Genomic DNA, 14390 nt, shown 5'->3' on the forward strand with positions numbered 1-14390 from the left:
GAGAGAGAGAGAGAGAGAGAGAGAGAGATAGAGACTCAAACCTACCGGAGTCGGCCCATGTCACCCCACTTCTTAGGGACCTGCACTGGCTCCCCATTGCTGCACGTATCCGCTTCAAGGCCCTCGACCTAGCATACCGTGCGACAAAGGGAACCGCTCCCGCCTACCTCCGGTCAATGGTCTCTAACTACACACCCTCAAGACCCCTACGCTCTGCATCCTCTGGCCGCCTCAGACCTACTCCTATCCGAGCTCCCGGAGGGTCATCAAAGAGAAGCCGCCTATTCTTAGTCCTTGCCCCACAGTAACACGTAAACATTGTTACTCAGCTGATAGAGTTGTACCCTTCTTGCCGTCTTGTCGTACAGAACTTGTAAGTCGCTTTGGATAAAAGCGTCAGCTAAATGACTAAATGTAAAGGTAAATGTAAATGTAGAGAGATAGAGAGAGAGAGAGAGAGAGAGAGAGAGAGAGAGAGAGAGAGAGAGAGAGAGAGAGAGAGAGAGAGAGAGAGAGAGAGAGAGATAGAGAGAGAGAGAGAGAGAGAGAGAGAGAGAGAGAGAGAGAGAGAGAGAGAGAGAGAGAGAGAGAGAGAGAGCGAGAGAGAGAACATACAGAGAACACAGAGAGGCAGAGAGGGTGGTGGAATAAATGTCCATGGCAGAGGTGGGGTGGGGGGGGCACAGAGTGAGAGGCTGCCCAAGGCCAGGCAGGATGGGGGCAAGAGAGAGTCAGAGGTGTGTGAGTATTTAAAAGGGGCAGATGGTGCAAGGCAGTTTAAGTGAGCAACTCCCAGACCATGACACTGACGGAGAAGGTGAAGGAGTAACCTTGCATGGAGGAATTTTCTTTTTTTTGTATGTTGCTCTAGTCCAATAGTCCATATTGGATGATGCATTTCACTAACTGAATGTGTTATTGTATTTATGTACTGTATTGTGTTATGGTTGGCTGCCTGCCATCTTACCACTGGCATTTTTATCTCCATTGAGGACGACAGAGGAAAGTGGTTTGTTAAAGATCACGTTATCCTCACAATCTAGGGCATGTATCTTATTTTATGAATTGTCAAATTAACTAAACGGAAGATTAATAATATTACTATTATTAATAGTAATAATAATAATAATAAATTGTATTTGTAATGCCTTTTCATTTAAGGCAAATGTCAAAGGGCTACAGTGTGCAATAGTCAACTAAATTAATAAGAAACGGCACAAAGAAAAAGGCTTACACATTAAATATATAATAAACCACAAGATACTTGTGTGCTAAGGATAAGGATACGTGCAAAGTAAAGGGTGTGTATGCTGGAGAAAATGGTTATGCTACATACCTTGCCACACTATAGTATGACATAGAACAACACACAATTAAAACAACACACTGTTAAAAAGGAAGGTGTTTAGGTCTTTTTTACTTCATCAACATTCTGTGGTGCCCTCAAGCATTCGGGGAGATCATTCCACAGGCGAGGTGCGACGGAACCACTGGGCCGAACAGAAGGCCCGATCCCCCCCCACGGTGTGGAGCTTCGTCCTGGGGGCACGGAGAAGCAGGCTTCCACGGAGCATTTCCACGAATGTACTGATAGGTCAGGAGAAGTATTTTGAAATCAATCGTGAAGGAGACGGGGAGCCAGTGCAGTGAGTGTAGGGCGGTTGAGATGTGATGGTGTTTTCTCACTCACTCATCAGGATCCTGGCAGCGTTGTTTGTGATGTACTGGAGCTTCTGGAGACCCCAATGAAAATTGCATTGCAGTAGTCCAGCCTTGAGGAGATAAAGGGCATGGACATGTTTTTCTGCATCTGACTTGGTTTAGTGTGGGATGGGAGAGTTTGGAAATGTTCTTGAGGCGGTAGATGAAGGTTTCACACAGATGTTTGATGTGGGCGTCGTAGGTCAATGATGATGAAAGGGGAATGTTTTGACCAGAAAAGATGATGTGAGTTATGAGTGTAAACTGGATCCGGTGTGAGCTGCCAACCAAAGAGGGCCTCAGCCTTTTGGAGCTGGTTAGTTGAAGGACATTGCATTTCATCTAGGCCTTAATCTCCTCAAGGCAGGTGGATAATAGTGATGAAGCTGCAGAGGGATTTGGTCTGGTCCTTAGGTACAGTTGTGTATCATCAGCAAAGCAATGAAATTACATTCTATGCCGGTTGATGACATGACCGGGGGGGGGGGGGGGGGCTATAGAGGGTGAACGGAATGGGGCCGAGAACTGACCCTTGAGGACAACTGCAGATGACAAGTTCTGTTTTGACTTCTTTTAATCTCATTTACATACTCAACTCTTCTAGACTGGTAGGACTGAAACCAGTTCAGGGCAGAGCCAGCGAGTCCTATGATGTTGTGGAGGCAGTCGAGAAGGATGTCATGGTTGACAGTGTCAAGCAGGACCAGGAGAGAGGGGGAGCCAGCGTCGGTCATTTGTGACCCTGAGCAGAGCTGTGCTGTAGGTGCTTCTCTTTACCGTAACTCTTTGAGTTTGAAAGCCAATGGAGCTGAGCTTTCTTCACACACATTACGGTATTCCAAAAACTGCGGGAGTTATTGAGGAAGTAAACACAGGTAGAATTCGACCTGCTTCAAGGTCAACCACAAGGGCAAAATTCTGCCTGGAAAAAAGTGAGGAAAACGGAGCCTAAGAAGAATAAATCTAAAAGGCCAGGGTTCACAAACGTTATTGCAGTTGCATAATAGTTCCAACTTCAAAATGTACATGTGCAAAGTTTAATTGATGTTCAATTGCTGTGTCTACTTCACTAAAAACCTGTACAAATCCAATTCCGTTATTTGTTTTTCTTGTGTAATAACAGTTTGATACACACTCAAAACATACAGTGAAGTTAAAACAATAACAGATATTGAAAGCTGAAGTAGTTCTGAAAAAAGGGTGAAAAGCACTCACTCACAGCACATTGTATGACAATTACACAGCAATAACAACTAAATATATACCCAGGCGGACTGTTTCAGGCTTAGGTTTAAAAGGGTTGCAGCAACAGTGTTTTCCAGCACCTTGGAAAATGAAGAAAAGGTTCGAAATGGGTCTGTAATTTGCTAGAACTAAGGTTGGCTCCTTGAGAAGGGATCATCTGATGACAGCAGTTTTTAGAGCAGGTGGAACAGCTTGGTGGGAGTGGTTTATAACTTGTCTTTCTGACGGTGGCCTCAAAATCAGTGAAGCAGTGGAGAGGCTGGGAGATCCCCGGCTGAGGGTCTGCAGTCTGGGGAGGCAGAGGGGAGTGGGGAAGAGAGAGCAAATGATGTTGACCTTTGCTTTGAAAAAGTCAATACAATTGTTGTACTGCTCCGCTGTGGTTTCAGTTTGTGGCTTTAGGAGGTGGCTTATGGTGGAGAAAATCAGCTTAGCGTTGCCAAGATTTATTGTAGATGATGTTGGAGTAGAACTGTGAAATTTTTAAAACAGACGTAATGGTTCTTCATCTGAAGGGTTCAATATATTCACGATTGGAGTGGTCATATGGACCCTATGGTACACGATCCAATGATTGGCTCTGCACTTCCACTTAACATCTAGAGTTGGTAGGCCTACTGGACTTGGGGGAATCTGCTTTTAGCCTCTGTGCTCCTGACACATCATACCACAAACTCTAAAAGCCAATATTTTGGTATCCTTTGGTCAGTTTAATTCTTAATCACTAACCATACCACCATCTTCTGCAGTCCTTTGTATTGATTATACACACTTTCTTTTTTACTTACAAAATGTATTTTATATTTATTGTATTTGTATTAGGGATGCTCGATATTGGCTTTTTTACCGATACCGATATACCGATATTGTCCAACTCTTAATTTCTGATACCGATATAAACCGATATCAACGATAGCGATATATGCAGGGTTCCCCCCCCCTAAAAACGGAATAATTTCAGGTAATTAACATTACATATCTCTTGTTGTGGAATTAACACAACATTATGCATACTTTTGACAATAAATAAAATCTGAATTTGTTCTTACTTGCTTGCCTGGGTAAATAAAGGTTCTAGAAATGTAAAATCTTATGTAATCTTATTTTGAAAACCGATACCGATATTTTCCGATATCACATTTTAATGCCGATATCGGCCGATAATATCGGACATCCCAAATTTGTATGCATTTATTATGTGTATAATGTATGTTTAATGTACATTTTCAAGTACAAATAAAGATTGAATGAATGATTAATGAGAAAAAATATATGGGGATAGATACAATGTACTATATACTATTATATATACTATTATACTGCAGGTATACTATACTGTAATGTCTACTGTAATGTGTACTATATGTGTGTACTGTAATGTGTACTATATGTATAATGTATGTATGTAAATGAAAAAACAAAAACTAAATAAATGTAAGTCTTCAGGGGTAGGGCCCGACAAGCCTAGTGCTTCTCCCTAGCCCTTTTTGGACAATTGGACAATGCTGCAATAGCAGCTGGTAAAACGTTGACGATTTATGGAATGACCGTTGTTATGTGTCCAAAGCCCCCGAAATAAAACATAACTGAACTGAACTGAAATTGTATGTTATTATTTGATTCCAATCCAATTGCAGACCTTGACAACGTGGAGGGCATCTCGGTGGATTGGATAGGAAACAACCTCTACTGGACCAACGACGGCTACAGGAAAACCATCAGCGTGGCACGGCTGGAGAGGGCCTCGCACACCAGGAAGACCCTCCTGGAAGGGGACATGTCCCACCCCAGGGCCATTGTGGTGGATCCCCTGAACAGGTCAGCAAATAGAATGTTCCTTCGTCCTCTCATCATCACAGTTTCCCTCATTTTGGGATTACTTTGCCCTCCAATTTGTATATAGAATAATGCAATATTCAAAAATAATTTGTTCCAGTTATTTTTTTATATCTGTAATTTATTCTGATTCATCTGTAATTTTCCTATTATTCCAACCTGTTACGGTGAGTGGCAAGGTCCAAGTAGTAGAGGAATAAAGGAGGCATAGAGTGATTGCTCGTCTATCAGTGGTTCCTTTTAATGTTGGAACAATACACCTGAGCAACAGAGAATAGGCAATGATGCCAAGCGTCTACTGAAGTAGCATAAAGAATTGAACAGTTAATCAGGACGATCTGGAGCAGGAACGTCCGAGTCCAGGGGTACCACTGTGTACCGAGCTGGAAGTAGTGTGAAGAACCGACGATAAAACACAGGGAAGACAGGGGTTACATAGGTACACATTCCAGACATTCCACACACACCACAGTGACAACAAATCAGAGAACACAGACAATTAGTGACAGGGGAGACAAGTGACAGGTGTCAGAATGGTGTACGGTTCTCAGGCAGCAGCCAGAGAACCCAGAGTGTTACACAACCCTGGTTTAATTCATTCATTCATTTGATTTGTTTATTTTTGAGTCTGTCTATCTACAATATTCAGTATATCTATTTTCTCCTATATCCTCTGAATTTAAAGTTATTGCAGTATATGGATGAATGAACAGGGGTTAAATGTGGTCAATATTGTTGATTCGATCAACGTTTCCTTAACCCTTTCACTGCCACACGACAGAAGGTTAACCCTTTACTATCACACAACCAACGGTCGCCGTCGGTTGTGTGATAGTAAAGGGTTAACCTTCTGTCGACTCGTGTGGCAGTGAAAGGGTTAACCGGCTGTCGCGTGGCAGTGAAAATGTTAACTGTCTGTGTATTGTCGCAGTGAAAGGGTTAACAGTGTTGGTAGTGCAGCAGTGAAAGGGTTAATCACCAGTAGGCTGTTCTCCACAAATCTATACAATTGGGATGGAAAATGCATGTTATGGTTTATTATCACAGTTCTTTTCCACATCATTCTTAAGCAAAGTGGTATTGAAAACTTAGAAATGCTAAAATAGGACCATCTGTGCTCATTAGTATAAGAAATAGTGGTAAATAATGCATAGTTTTTACACCCTAATGAAAGCTAAACTGTTGCCTCTAGGATTGTGTAGCAGTAGGAGTGCATGGGTAATCAGTGCTGAGAGTTGGCTTTGCTCCAAAGCCTATTTCCAGTATATCAGCGCCATTACCATTTGTATGGATGGATTATGACACTTGATACACACTAATTAGGGATGACTACTACTTTTCCACTGCTAATACCAATTGTGCAAACTTTATAAGCATCAGTTGATACCGAGTACTGATCCAATCTGGTACTTGTTAGACCGTTCGTTTGGGGTCATTGGACAAAAATTATATAAATGTTTTATCTTTTGACAGAAGCATCTAATATGCTTTTACGTTGCAAACATGCAGAAAATCAAACAGCTTTGCCTTCATTTCTGATGGCTCTTGGTGTTATCATAATATCTTATACCAGTATCGTCATGGTCTCTGCTATTATTGTCATGATATCTGATACCAGTATTGTCATGATATTCAATAATATTATCGTCATATTATCATCATGATACCAGTGTCGTCAAGATATCTGATGTCAGTATCATCAACATATCTGATTCAAGTATCATCATATCTAATACCAGTATCATGATATATGATGCCAGTATCGTCATGATATCTGATACCAGTATCATCATGATATTTTAATACCAGCATCGTCATGATATCTGATATATGTATCATCATGCTATCTGATATATGTATCATCATGATATCTGATATATGTATCGTCATGATATCTGATACCAGTATCATTGTCACTGCATCTCTAGAACTAACGGAATCATAGTTGCCCCATGCATTTCTTGTTTTATGTCAGTTTAGATGATGAATTGCCATTGGCTTTACATTGAGCTAGCAGTGGGGTCAGTTTTCCAGCATTAGGGGTGAATGCATAGGAAAATAATTGCCTTTAAAGTGCCCATGAAATGGCTTTGCAAACGGGTTTCCCTTCCATGATTTCATGTGTTTCTGAACGGAACATGCCGAGGGAGGGGCTCGAGTTGAACATTAACCCACAGCCGACAATGAAACGAGAGAGTAACAGCAATGCGTTAGCATTCCCTCCATTTATGAGAACCAATAGGACAACAATGTGTTGGCATTCCTTCCACTGATAAGAACCAATAGTAAGAAAGTGGGATCATTTTATTATCATTTTAACATCTCGGGACATTAAGTGAAGGCTTCGCACTTGACCATACCGATGGGCTTTTTAACGACTATAAACCTCAAGTGCAAGATGCATTATTTCAACGGAGAGACTAGTGGCATTCTCATAACGTTCCACTGTGTGATTCATGTCTCCCAGAGCTATGATGACGATACAGTACCTGACAGTAGCCAAAAGTAGCATTCTGCAACCGGCCACGTGTTGTGTCACGCCTAGCCGCTATGGACATACGCAGTGTGTTTCACATTAGCGCCGACTGCCTCCTTCTTATGCATCTAAATGGTATTTTGCCCTGGGGGCTTAAACCCACCCTACAGTGAATACATTATGCATCAGACAGAACGCGCATATATTCAGCCCTTCGGTTCGGCGTGTTGTCGGCATGTTTTAAACATACAAAAGGCATATGCCTGTGTCAAACACATACGTGGGCACACATGTAGGTAGGCAAACTAACACATAGGTACATGCATTACTCATTCACTTTCACACACACACACACACACGCACGCACGCACACACATGCGCACACACACACACACACACACACACGCACACACAGACACACGTGATCTAAGCCATTATACGATAAAAAAGAACATTGCTCTTGCTTTTCAACTAAATGCACCTCGGATTGAAAGGTGGCCGCTTCTCTCCTGCAGTAGCTACTCCTCTTGACGCCAGTGTTAAAAAAACCTGTTTGAATGACTGAATCTTGTAGACATATGGAGGCTGCAGCGTCATCACACAGATGGGGATTGATCCTTTTAACGCACAAACGCATAAATCATACACACGGATGAATTATATCACGGTGACGTTTCAACCCTGCCTTGCTTAATGACGTTCCAATTTTGTCAGTGATTCTCCACCGAATTGTGTTCATTTAAATGACGCCGAGGATTAAGGCCCGGGGTGACTCATTGACGATCAATCGACGTCACCGCTTACGGAAATACATTGCTTTGCATAATGTCGGCCGCATGTCACAATGGCGACGTTCACACTATCCGCGGCTATTATTGTGGTGAGTCACTAACTGCAGGGCAGCACAGCACATGATTGAGAAGAGGAAAATTGCACCCGCTTTCATCCCTGAATGGATTCAGCTTGATGAGATACAGGGACAAAAGTTTGGGATTCGTATTGCAATGAGCCTGTATATCAGTGGAGGTTTCTCTATGACAACACGTGAAACACAAATTCACTCATAATTCATAATTATTATTAATTTACATATACCTATATATATATATATATAAAAAAAAAAACAATATATATATATATTTTTTTTTAAATTATTATTATAATTTTTTTTTTATTATAAATGTTTTCCTCTGTAAAATAAATGCCAGTGAATTTCTTTTCTTCAAAAATGGCCAAAATTGACAGTTCTGAGCAGGCCTGCACTGCAGTATTGCCTGCAGTAATTATTTGTGAAGAAAACTTCACAGGTGTGACCCTTTGTTAAATAAATAATATATAACAGCGAATCAAAATAGGCTATTAACTTCATCTAAGCACGGTCTGTGCAGTTAAACTCTTGCCATTGAATGGAGGAATGATTGATTGACAGCCCTTGACATCCAATATTACACGGAGGTTGAATGATTGACAACCTTCAAAATCCAATCAGAGACTGTCTGCAAGTGGTGCCAGGCAGTCTGCAGCTGGACTGGTGTCAGTATTCTACTAGTCAACGTTGTGTTGCATCATCTGTTTGCCTGAAGAAGAACATTAATTTGCCTAATATAATCATTCATATTTTAAGATCTTTATTCACACTTGTTCACTTATTGTTGTGCACTGCATTGTTTACTTGGATGATATATATATATATTTTTTTAAATCTCAGTTGAAGACTAGTGTAGTTCTAACTAACTTCCTTGTTGTTGTAGCTGGCTAATATAGGAAATTATTTTTGCAAAGAATTATGGATGCCCCTCCAAACATCGTAGATCGGATCATACAGGAATCTTTTCACACATTCTCCTATGAAGAAAAGCTAAGAGTAAAAGCAGACGGGAGACCAAAACCTAAGATCAACTTGAGTCAACAACTTGCGTCGGGCAAACAACGCCGTTTTCAACCAGCTAAGTATGATAAAGTGCTGTGGTTAACAGGGAGCATGCAAACAAACCGCACATATTGTTGGCCGTGCATTACGTATGTTTAAGTCTCCTGCTGGAAGTATGGGGTGTTCAAAGTTTGCAAGAGAAGGATTTGCGGATATACTGAATTTCGACAGGTCTGTAAGGATTCATGAGAAATCTAATGATCACGTCAGCGCTGAAGTACAATTAAGTCTGTTGGGAACAGTCAGAATTGATACTCTGCTTGATGAAGGAAAGCGTCTCCAGTTGACAAAGCATAACGACACGGTCCGTAAAAACCGCGACATTATGAAAAGATTGATTGATTCTGTGTCATTATTGGGTCTGATGGCATTGATGAAGATGATATCAATAACAACAATGCCGCCGCCCTATCTGGAATGAATTAATGGAAAAGATGACGTTGTGGGATGTATGCAGCAGGTGCGGCTCATCTAAGGTAAGGGACAATACATAATGTTGTTGAAACTGCCGCCGTGCAGTTGTAACGTTATGCAAGTCTTGTGAATGTCTAAACAAACGGCATTGTTTGATTGATTGATTGAAAACTTTATTAATGACGCAATGAAGCATATAGCACTAGTTAGAGGGGACATTCGGATTCCTCTCGGATTCATTCATTGAGCAGAACTGCAATTCGCTTGATTGAATTGATTGATTGATTGAAAACTTTATTAACAGATTGCAGAATGGGTACAATACATACAATACATACAATACAAAAGCTCAGCTGCAGAAACGTTGAGGAGACAATACCCACAGGACTTGGAGGAGAACTTTGTTTTCACTTTCTGTCTATTGTCTACACATTCTGCCGTGAATTGAATTGAATTGTAAAACTTTATTAACAGATTGCAGAATGGGTACAGTACAGTACAGCTCAATACATACAATTGTTAAGGGGATGCAGACCAGAGAAAGACTTTCGTCTTGTTTACATCAGGGTCCCCCATTTTCAATTCATCATACCATATATGACATACATGACATACAGATAGACAGTACTGCTACATCTATACATTTATGACATGTACCAGACTTGCACATACAGTACAAAAATAGTCCAGAAAAGGGAGTATACATTTGACGTAGAAACTGTACATTGGAGGAGGTTGGGTAGGGGGGGGGGGCGGGACTGTACATTGGAGGTGGGGGTGGGGGACATACACTGTACAACTGTACAAACAAAACTGTACATTGGAATATTGACAACCATACTTGGTCATTTACTGTACATTGAGGGGGTTGTGTTAGGACATTTACAGGGGCCAGTCATAGCATACTGTGTTATTTTTTGATGGGCCCGAGCCATACTGTACATGGTCTGCTTGGTTTGATCGGGCCGCCGAGCCACTGTATACTGTACATGGTCTGCTTGGTTTGATCGGGCCGCCGAGCCACTGTATACTGTACATGGTCTGCTTGGTTTGATCGGGCCGCCGAGCCACTGTATACTGTACATGGTCTGCTTGGTTTGATCAGGGGCCGCCGAGCCACTGTATACTGTACGTCCCCAAAATGAATGGAAGCGAATGAGGAGCCTGACACCTGGGAGGAATGGGGGTGTTGCAGCGTTGGGTATGTTTAAAAAATATAATTTAATATAATATAATAATTTGTGCTTCACCTAAAAATTTGGTCAGCAGCCTCCACTGCTGTATATATAGCAATAACGATGAGCATGTTTAGCGACAAGTCAGTCTGAGTCTCACTGCCCCTCTGTCTCCACTCCTCCCGCTCCCTGTGTCTGTCAGATCAGCTGTTGTGTCTCCATGCTCCGAGGCTCTAACAACATTAGCGTGTTAGCTAACTATCCAACTGTTGGCACATTATGTGCAGTGACAGTTTTTTAGCTTGCAAGATAAAATAGACCCACTGTACAGTACGTGTGCAGGAGCTACTGTAGGTCCATTTTCACCTTCATTAGTAGTAAACAATACGTGTGCAGAAAAGGCAGCATGGTAGAAGTCTGGCGTATCACACACTAGGCTGTCAATCAAAGTAATTGTCCCAGCAATGGTCTCATTTGTTTACTGTAATTATGCCACCAAGGTATCACAACCAATATGACAATGATATATTATGTTGAGAATTCTCCTGTTGTACCAGTTCTGTAAATTCATTGTATTTGCCCCACCTGATGCAAAAAGATAAATGTACCAGTGATCAAATGCATACTGCATTACTCCAGTGATTATTACAACCACTTTAAGTTTTAAATCAAGTAATATAATAATATAAATTAATTAAAAAAAATACTGATTATCCAGTTCAGGGAAAGGGTTGCTATGACATACAGTACAATGGTTAAATAAACAACAACCCATGTGGCAATACCTTACAAATAAATTAGATTTATGATTAAATGCTTTTGCATTGGAGGTCTTTATTGATTAATACATTTATTATATTAACACTTTCTTCGCCAGGCTTATGTACATCATTATACCATCCTCTGCCAGCTCTATTTGTCTATGGAGAAGTTCCCCTTCTTTGCAGGGCTATAACTTTTTTAATTGTATTGCTAAATTGACATTACTATGGCCCATTCAACATCAAGTATCTATTGTTCAGGGTGTAGCAACGTTATACTTTTTCATTCATACTAAAATACGGTATAAAGTATAAGTATGTTTTTATCGTTTTCTGCAGCTTTCTGCAGAACGTGATTTATAGCCCTAAATGCATTATATTGATGATTGTATACAGTTTGATAGCGATCGGCGCGAGATAAAAAATGTCAAATGGACGTGCTTCTAGAAGTTACTACTGATGTTGACCGGATGGGGGGGGGGGTCGTTTATAATTCCGTGGCCAACGTTAGATGATTCATCTAGTGTGGGTGATATGATCATTAGAGCAGTTTGTATCGAACACGTTAAAAAAAAAAGCTGAAACTCACCGTAGCTTCCTCGTAGCGTTGGGCGATGAGCGTGGAGCAGAAATATTCCTATTATGGGATGTTGAAATATGCGATCCATCTCCAGGTTGTATAATAGTATATACGTCCAAATCATGTTGTTTATCGAGTTATTGGTAACGGATTGCTATCCATTGTGTCTAGCTCGAGTCCCGGGACTATTAGCGAGTGATCGGACCGAATTGGAATGAGCACCAGCTTTCGTTTCCGGTTTCCGGTTTGGGCGATCCACCAATCGGCCACCAGATGGCGCTCTTGAACCGTTGGAGAGTTGAGAGGGGATCAACAGTAGATCTCAAGTCTCCGGGGGAGAAATATGATTGCGATCACAGATTTTTGAAATATTGATCTCAATGACGTGTTACGGCGTCATTGGCAGAATTAGCATGGCGGGGAATGACGAGTTTAGGCGTCCTTGGCAGAGAAAGTGTTAAGTAATAAAACAATAACAACATAAAAATCGAAACAACCATTTAATTGATAAAAAAATGTGCCTCTCTACCAAGGATGTATTTGACTCATTACCAACTCAGAAGAAATGTATTTATGTTTTTATACATTTTATGATAAACATCATACCTCACAGCGCACTGCTAGCCATTTCCATATTACAAGCTTCCTGTGCTCTTTAACGGTTAAAGATTATGGAAAAATAACAGATTTTTTAATCGAGGCAAGAATGACTTGGAACCAACATGTCCAAAAGACTGGATTTTTTTGGGTTTTATGACTTTAAGGGTTTCCCTAATGGTAAAGATTCCGGTCCTGATGGTTTTAGCGTATAATTCATAAAGAGTTCATAAAGCATATGAGAGCATACAGTATGTTGCCTTAATACTGAAGATATTTAAACATTCCATGCAAATTGTATTGAAAGATTTTGAGAGTCTCTCTACACAGCTAACATAATAAGCAAACATAATTCACCAAGATCAAACCGGCTTTATTCCTGGGAGATTTTCCTTTTTTCAGTGCATGCACCAACTACTGACAAAATGACAGGTTTGCTTGGGCGAGAACATTGCCACATGGGTTGCAATGCTTTATTCCTTCCTTACTGCATCCGTTCCTGAAACAACTGCAATATCTCTGCCCTTCACCCTTCCCTGTAGTACATGTCAAGTCTGCCCTTTATCCTCATTGCTCTTTGCCATCACAATCGAGCCTCTCGCCATTAGCATTAGAAGACATCCCTCCATTACATCTGTGAAGCTAGGTGAAGTTGAGCACAGCAATCCTTTACAATGCGGTTGTTAACCCGTCACGCCAAGAAGCATCTCTCCTGCCATTTTCTGAATCCAGGATTCCGTCTTTTAGAATGACATTTAACATGTGTGTGGATGTGTGGTAGGACCCAAATTGCAGGACGATGGGAGGTAGAGACAGTGGCAGAGTTGAACCCCGACTGGGTGTATTTAATAGTGAAGGACGATGCAGGGTACAAAATAATAGCAACTCAAGATAGCTGACAAACCAAAAACTAGAGGAACAAACTGAACTATAAAGCATATACAAACTAGAGCAGGCAGAAAAACACTAAGAGACTATGAACTAGAAATAACACTAGAGACTAAACTAACTTACTTTGGCATCTAACAGTAGATGAAAGAGAGTAGACACTGAACAATGACACCACAATAACTGAACGGAAAAAACTGGGACTGAAATACACAGAGGGTAAATGACAAACGAGACACACCTGGGATGATTACTGTACAAGAGACACCTGGGGAAACAGACTACAAAGGAACTACAGGAAACAAAATAACTATGACAATGGCACAAGACGGGACACAACACACTGAAGCAAGACAATAGGAACAATATTACAATGACTAGGACTAGAGAAACATTAATACACAACAGGCAAGAAGAAACACGATACATGGAACAAACTAAACTAGACATGGAACGAGAGAGAGAGAGAGAGATGGAGAGATGGAGAGATAGAGAGGGATGCAGAGGGAGATAGAGATAAAAATATAGAGATAGGGAAGAGTGAGAGAGGGAGGGATAGATATATATATATATATAGAGCGAGAGAAGGGGAATCAATGTCCATGGAAGAGGCGGGGGACATTGAGATCTCTCTCTCTCTCTCTCTCTCTCTCTCTCTCTCTCTCTCTCTCTCTCTCTCTCTCTCTCTCTCTCTCTCTCTCTCTCTCTCTCTCTCTCTCTCTCTCTCTCTCTCTCTCTCTCTCTATCTCTCTCTCTCAGAGGCAGCGAGCCAGAAAGCCCAGCATGT

General features: G+C 41.1%; 1 protein-coding gene across 1 annotated transcript in view; it reads left to right on the forward strand.

Annotated features, from left to right (window-relative positions):
• The window catches only part of lrp1bb (low density lipoprotein receptor-related protein 1Bb), a gene marked incomplete at its 5' end in the record, with an annotated part of 1188884 nt that overhangs the window by 495730 nt on the left and 678764 nt on the right, over positions 1-14390 (forward strand). Inside the window, 1 exon segment of the mRNA XM_084314368.1 lies at positions 4584-4764. Coding sequence (XP_084170494.1) covers positions 4584-4764 — 181 coding nt within the window.

Source organism: Notolepis coatsorum (assembly GCF_963971535.1).
Source record: "Notolepis coatsorum genome assembly, chromosome: 5".
Taxonomy (NCBI): domain Eukaryota; kingdom Metazoa; phylum Chordata; class Actinopteri; order Aulopiformes; family Paralepididae; genus Notolepis; species Notolepis coatsorum.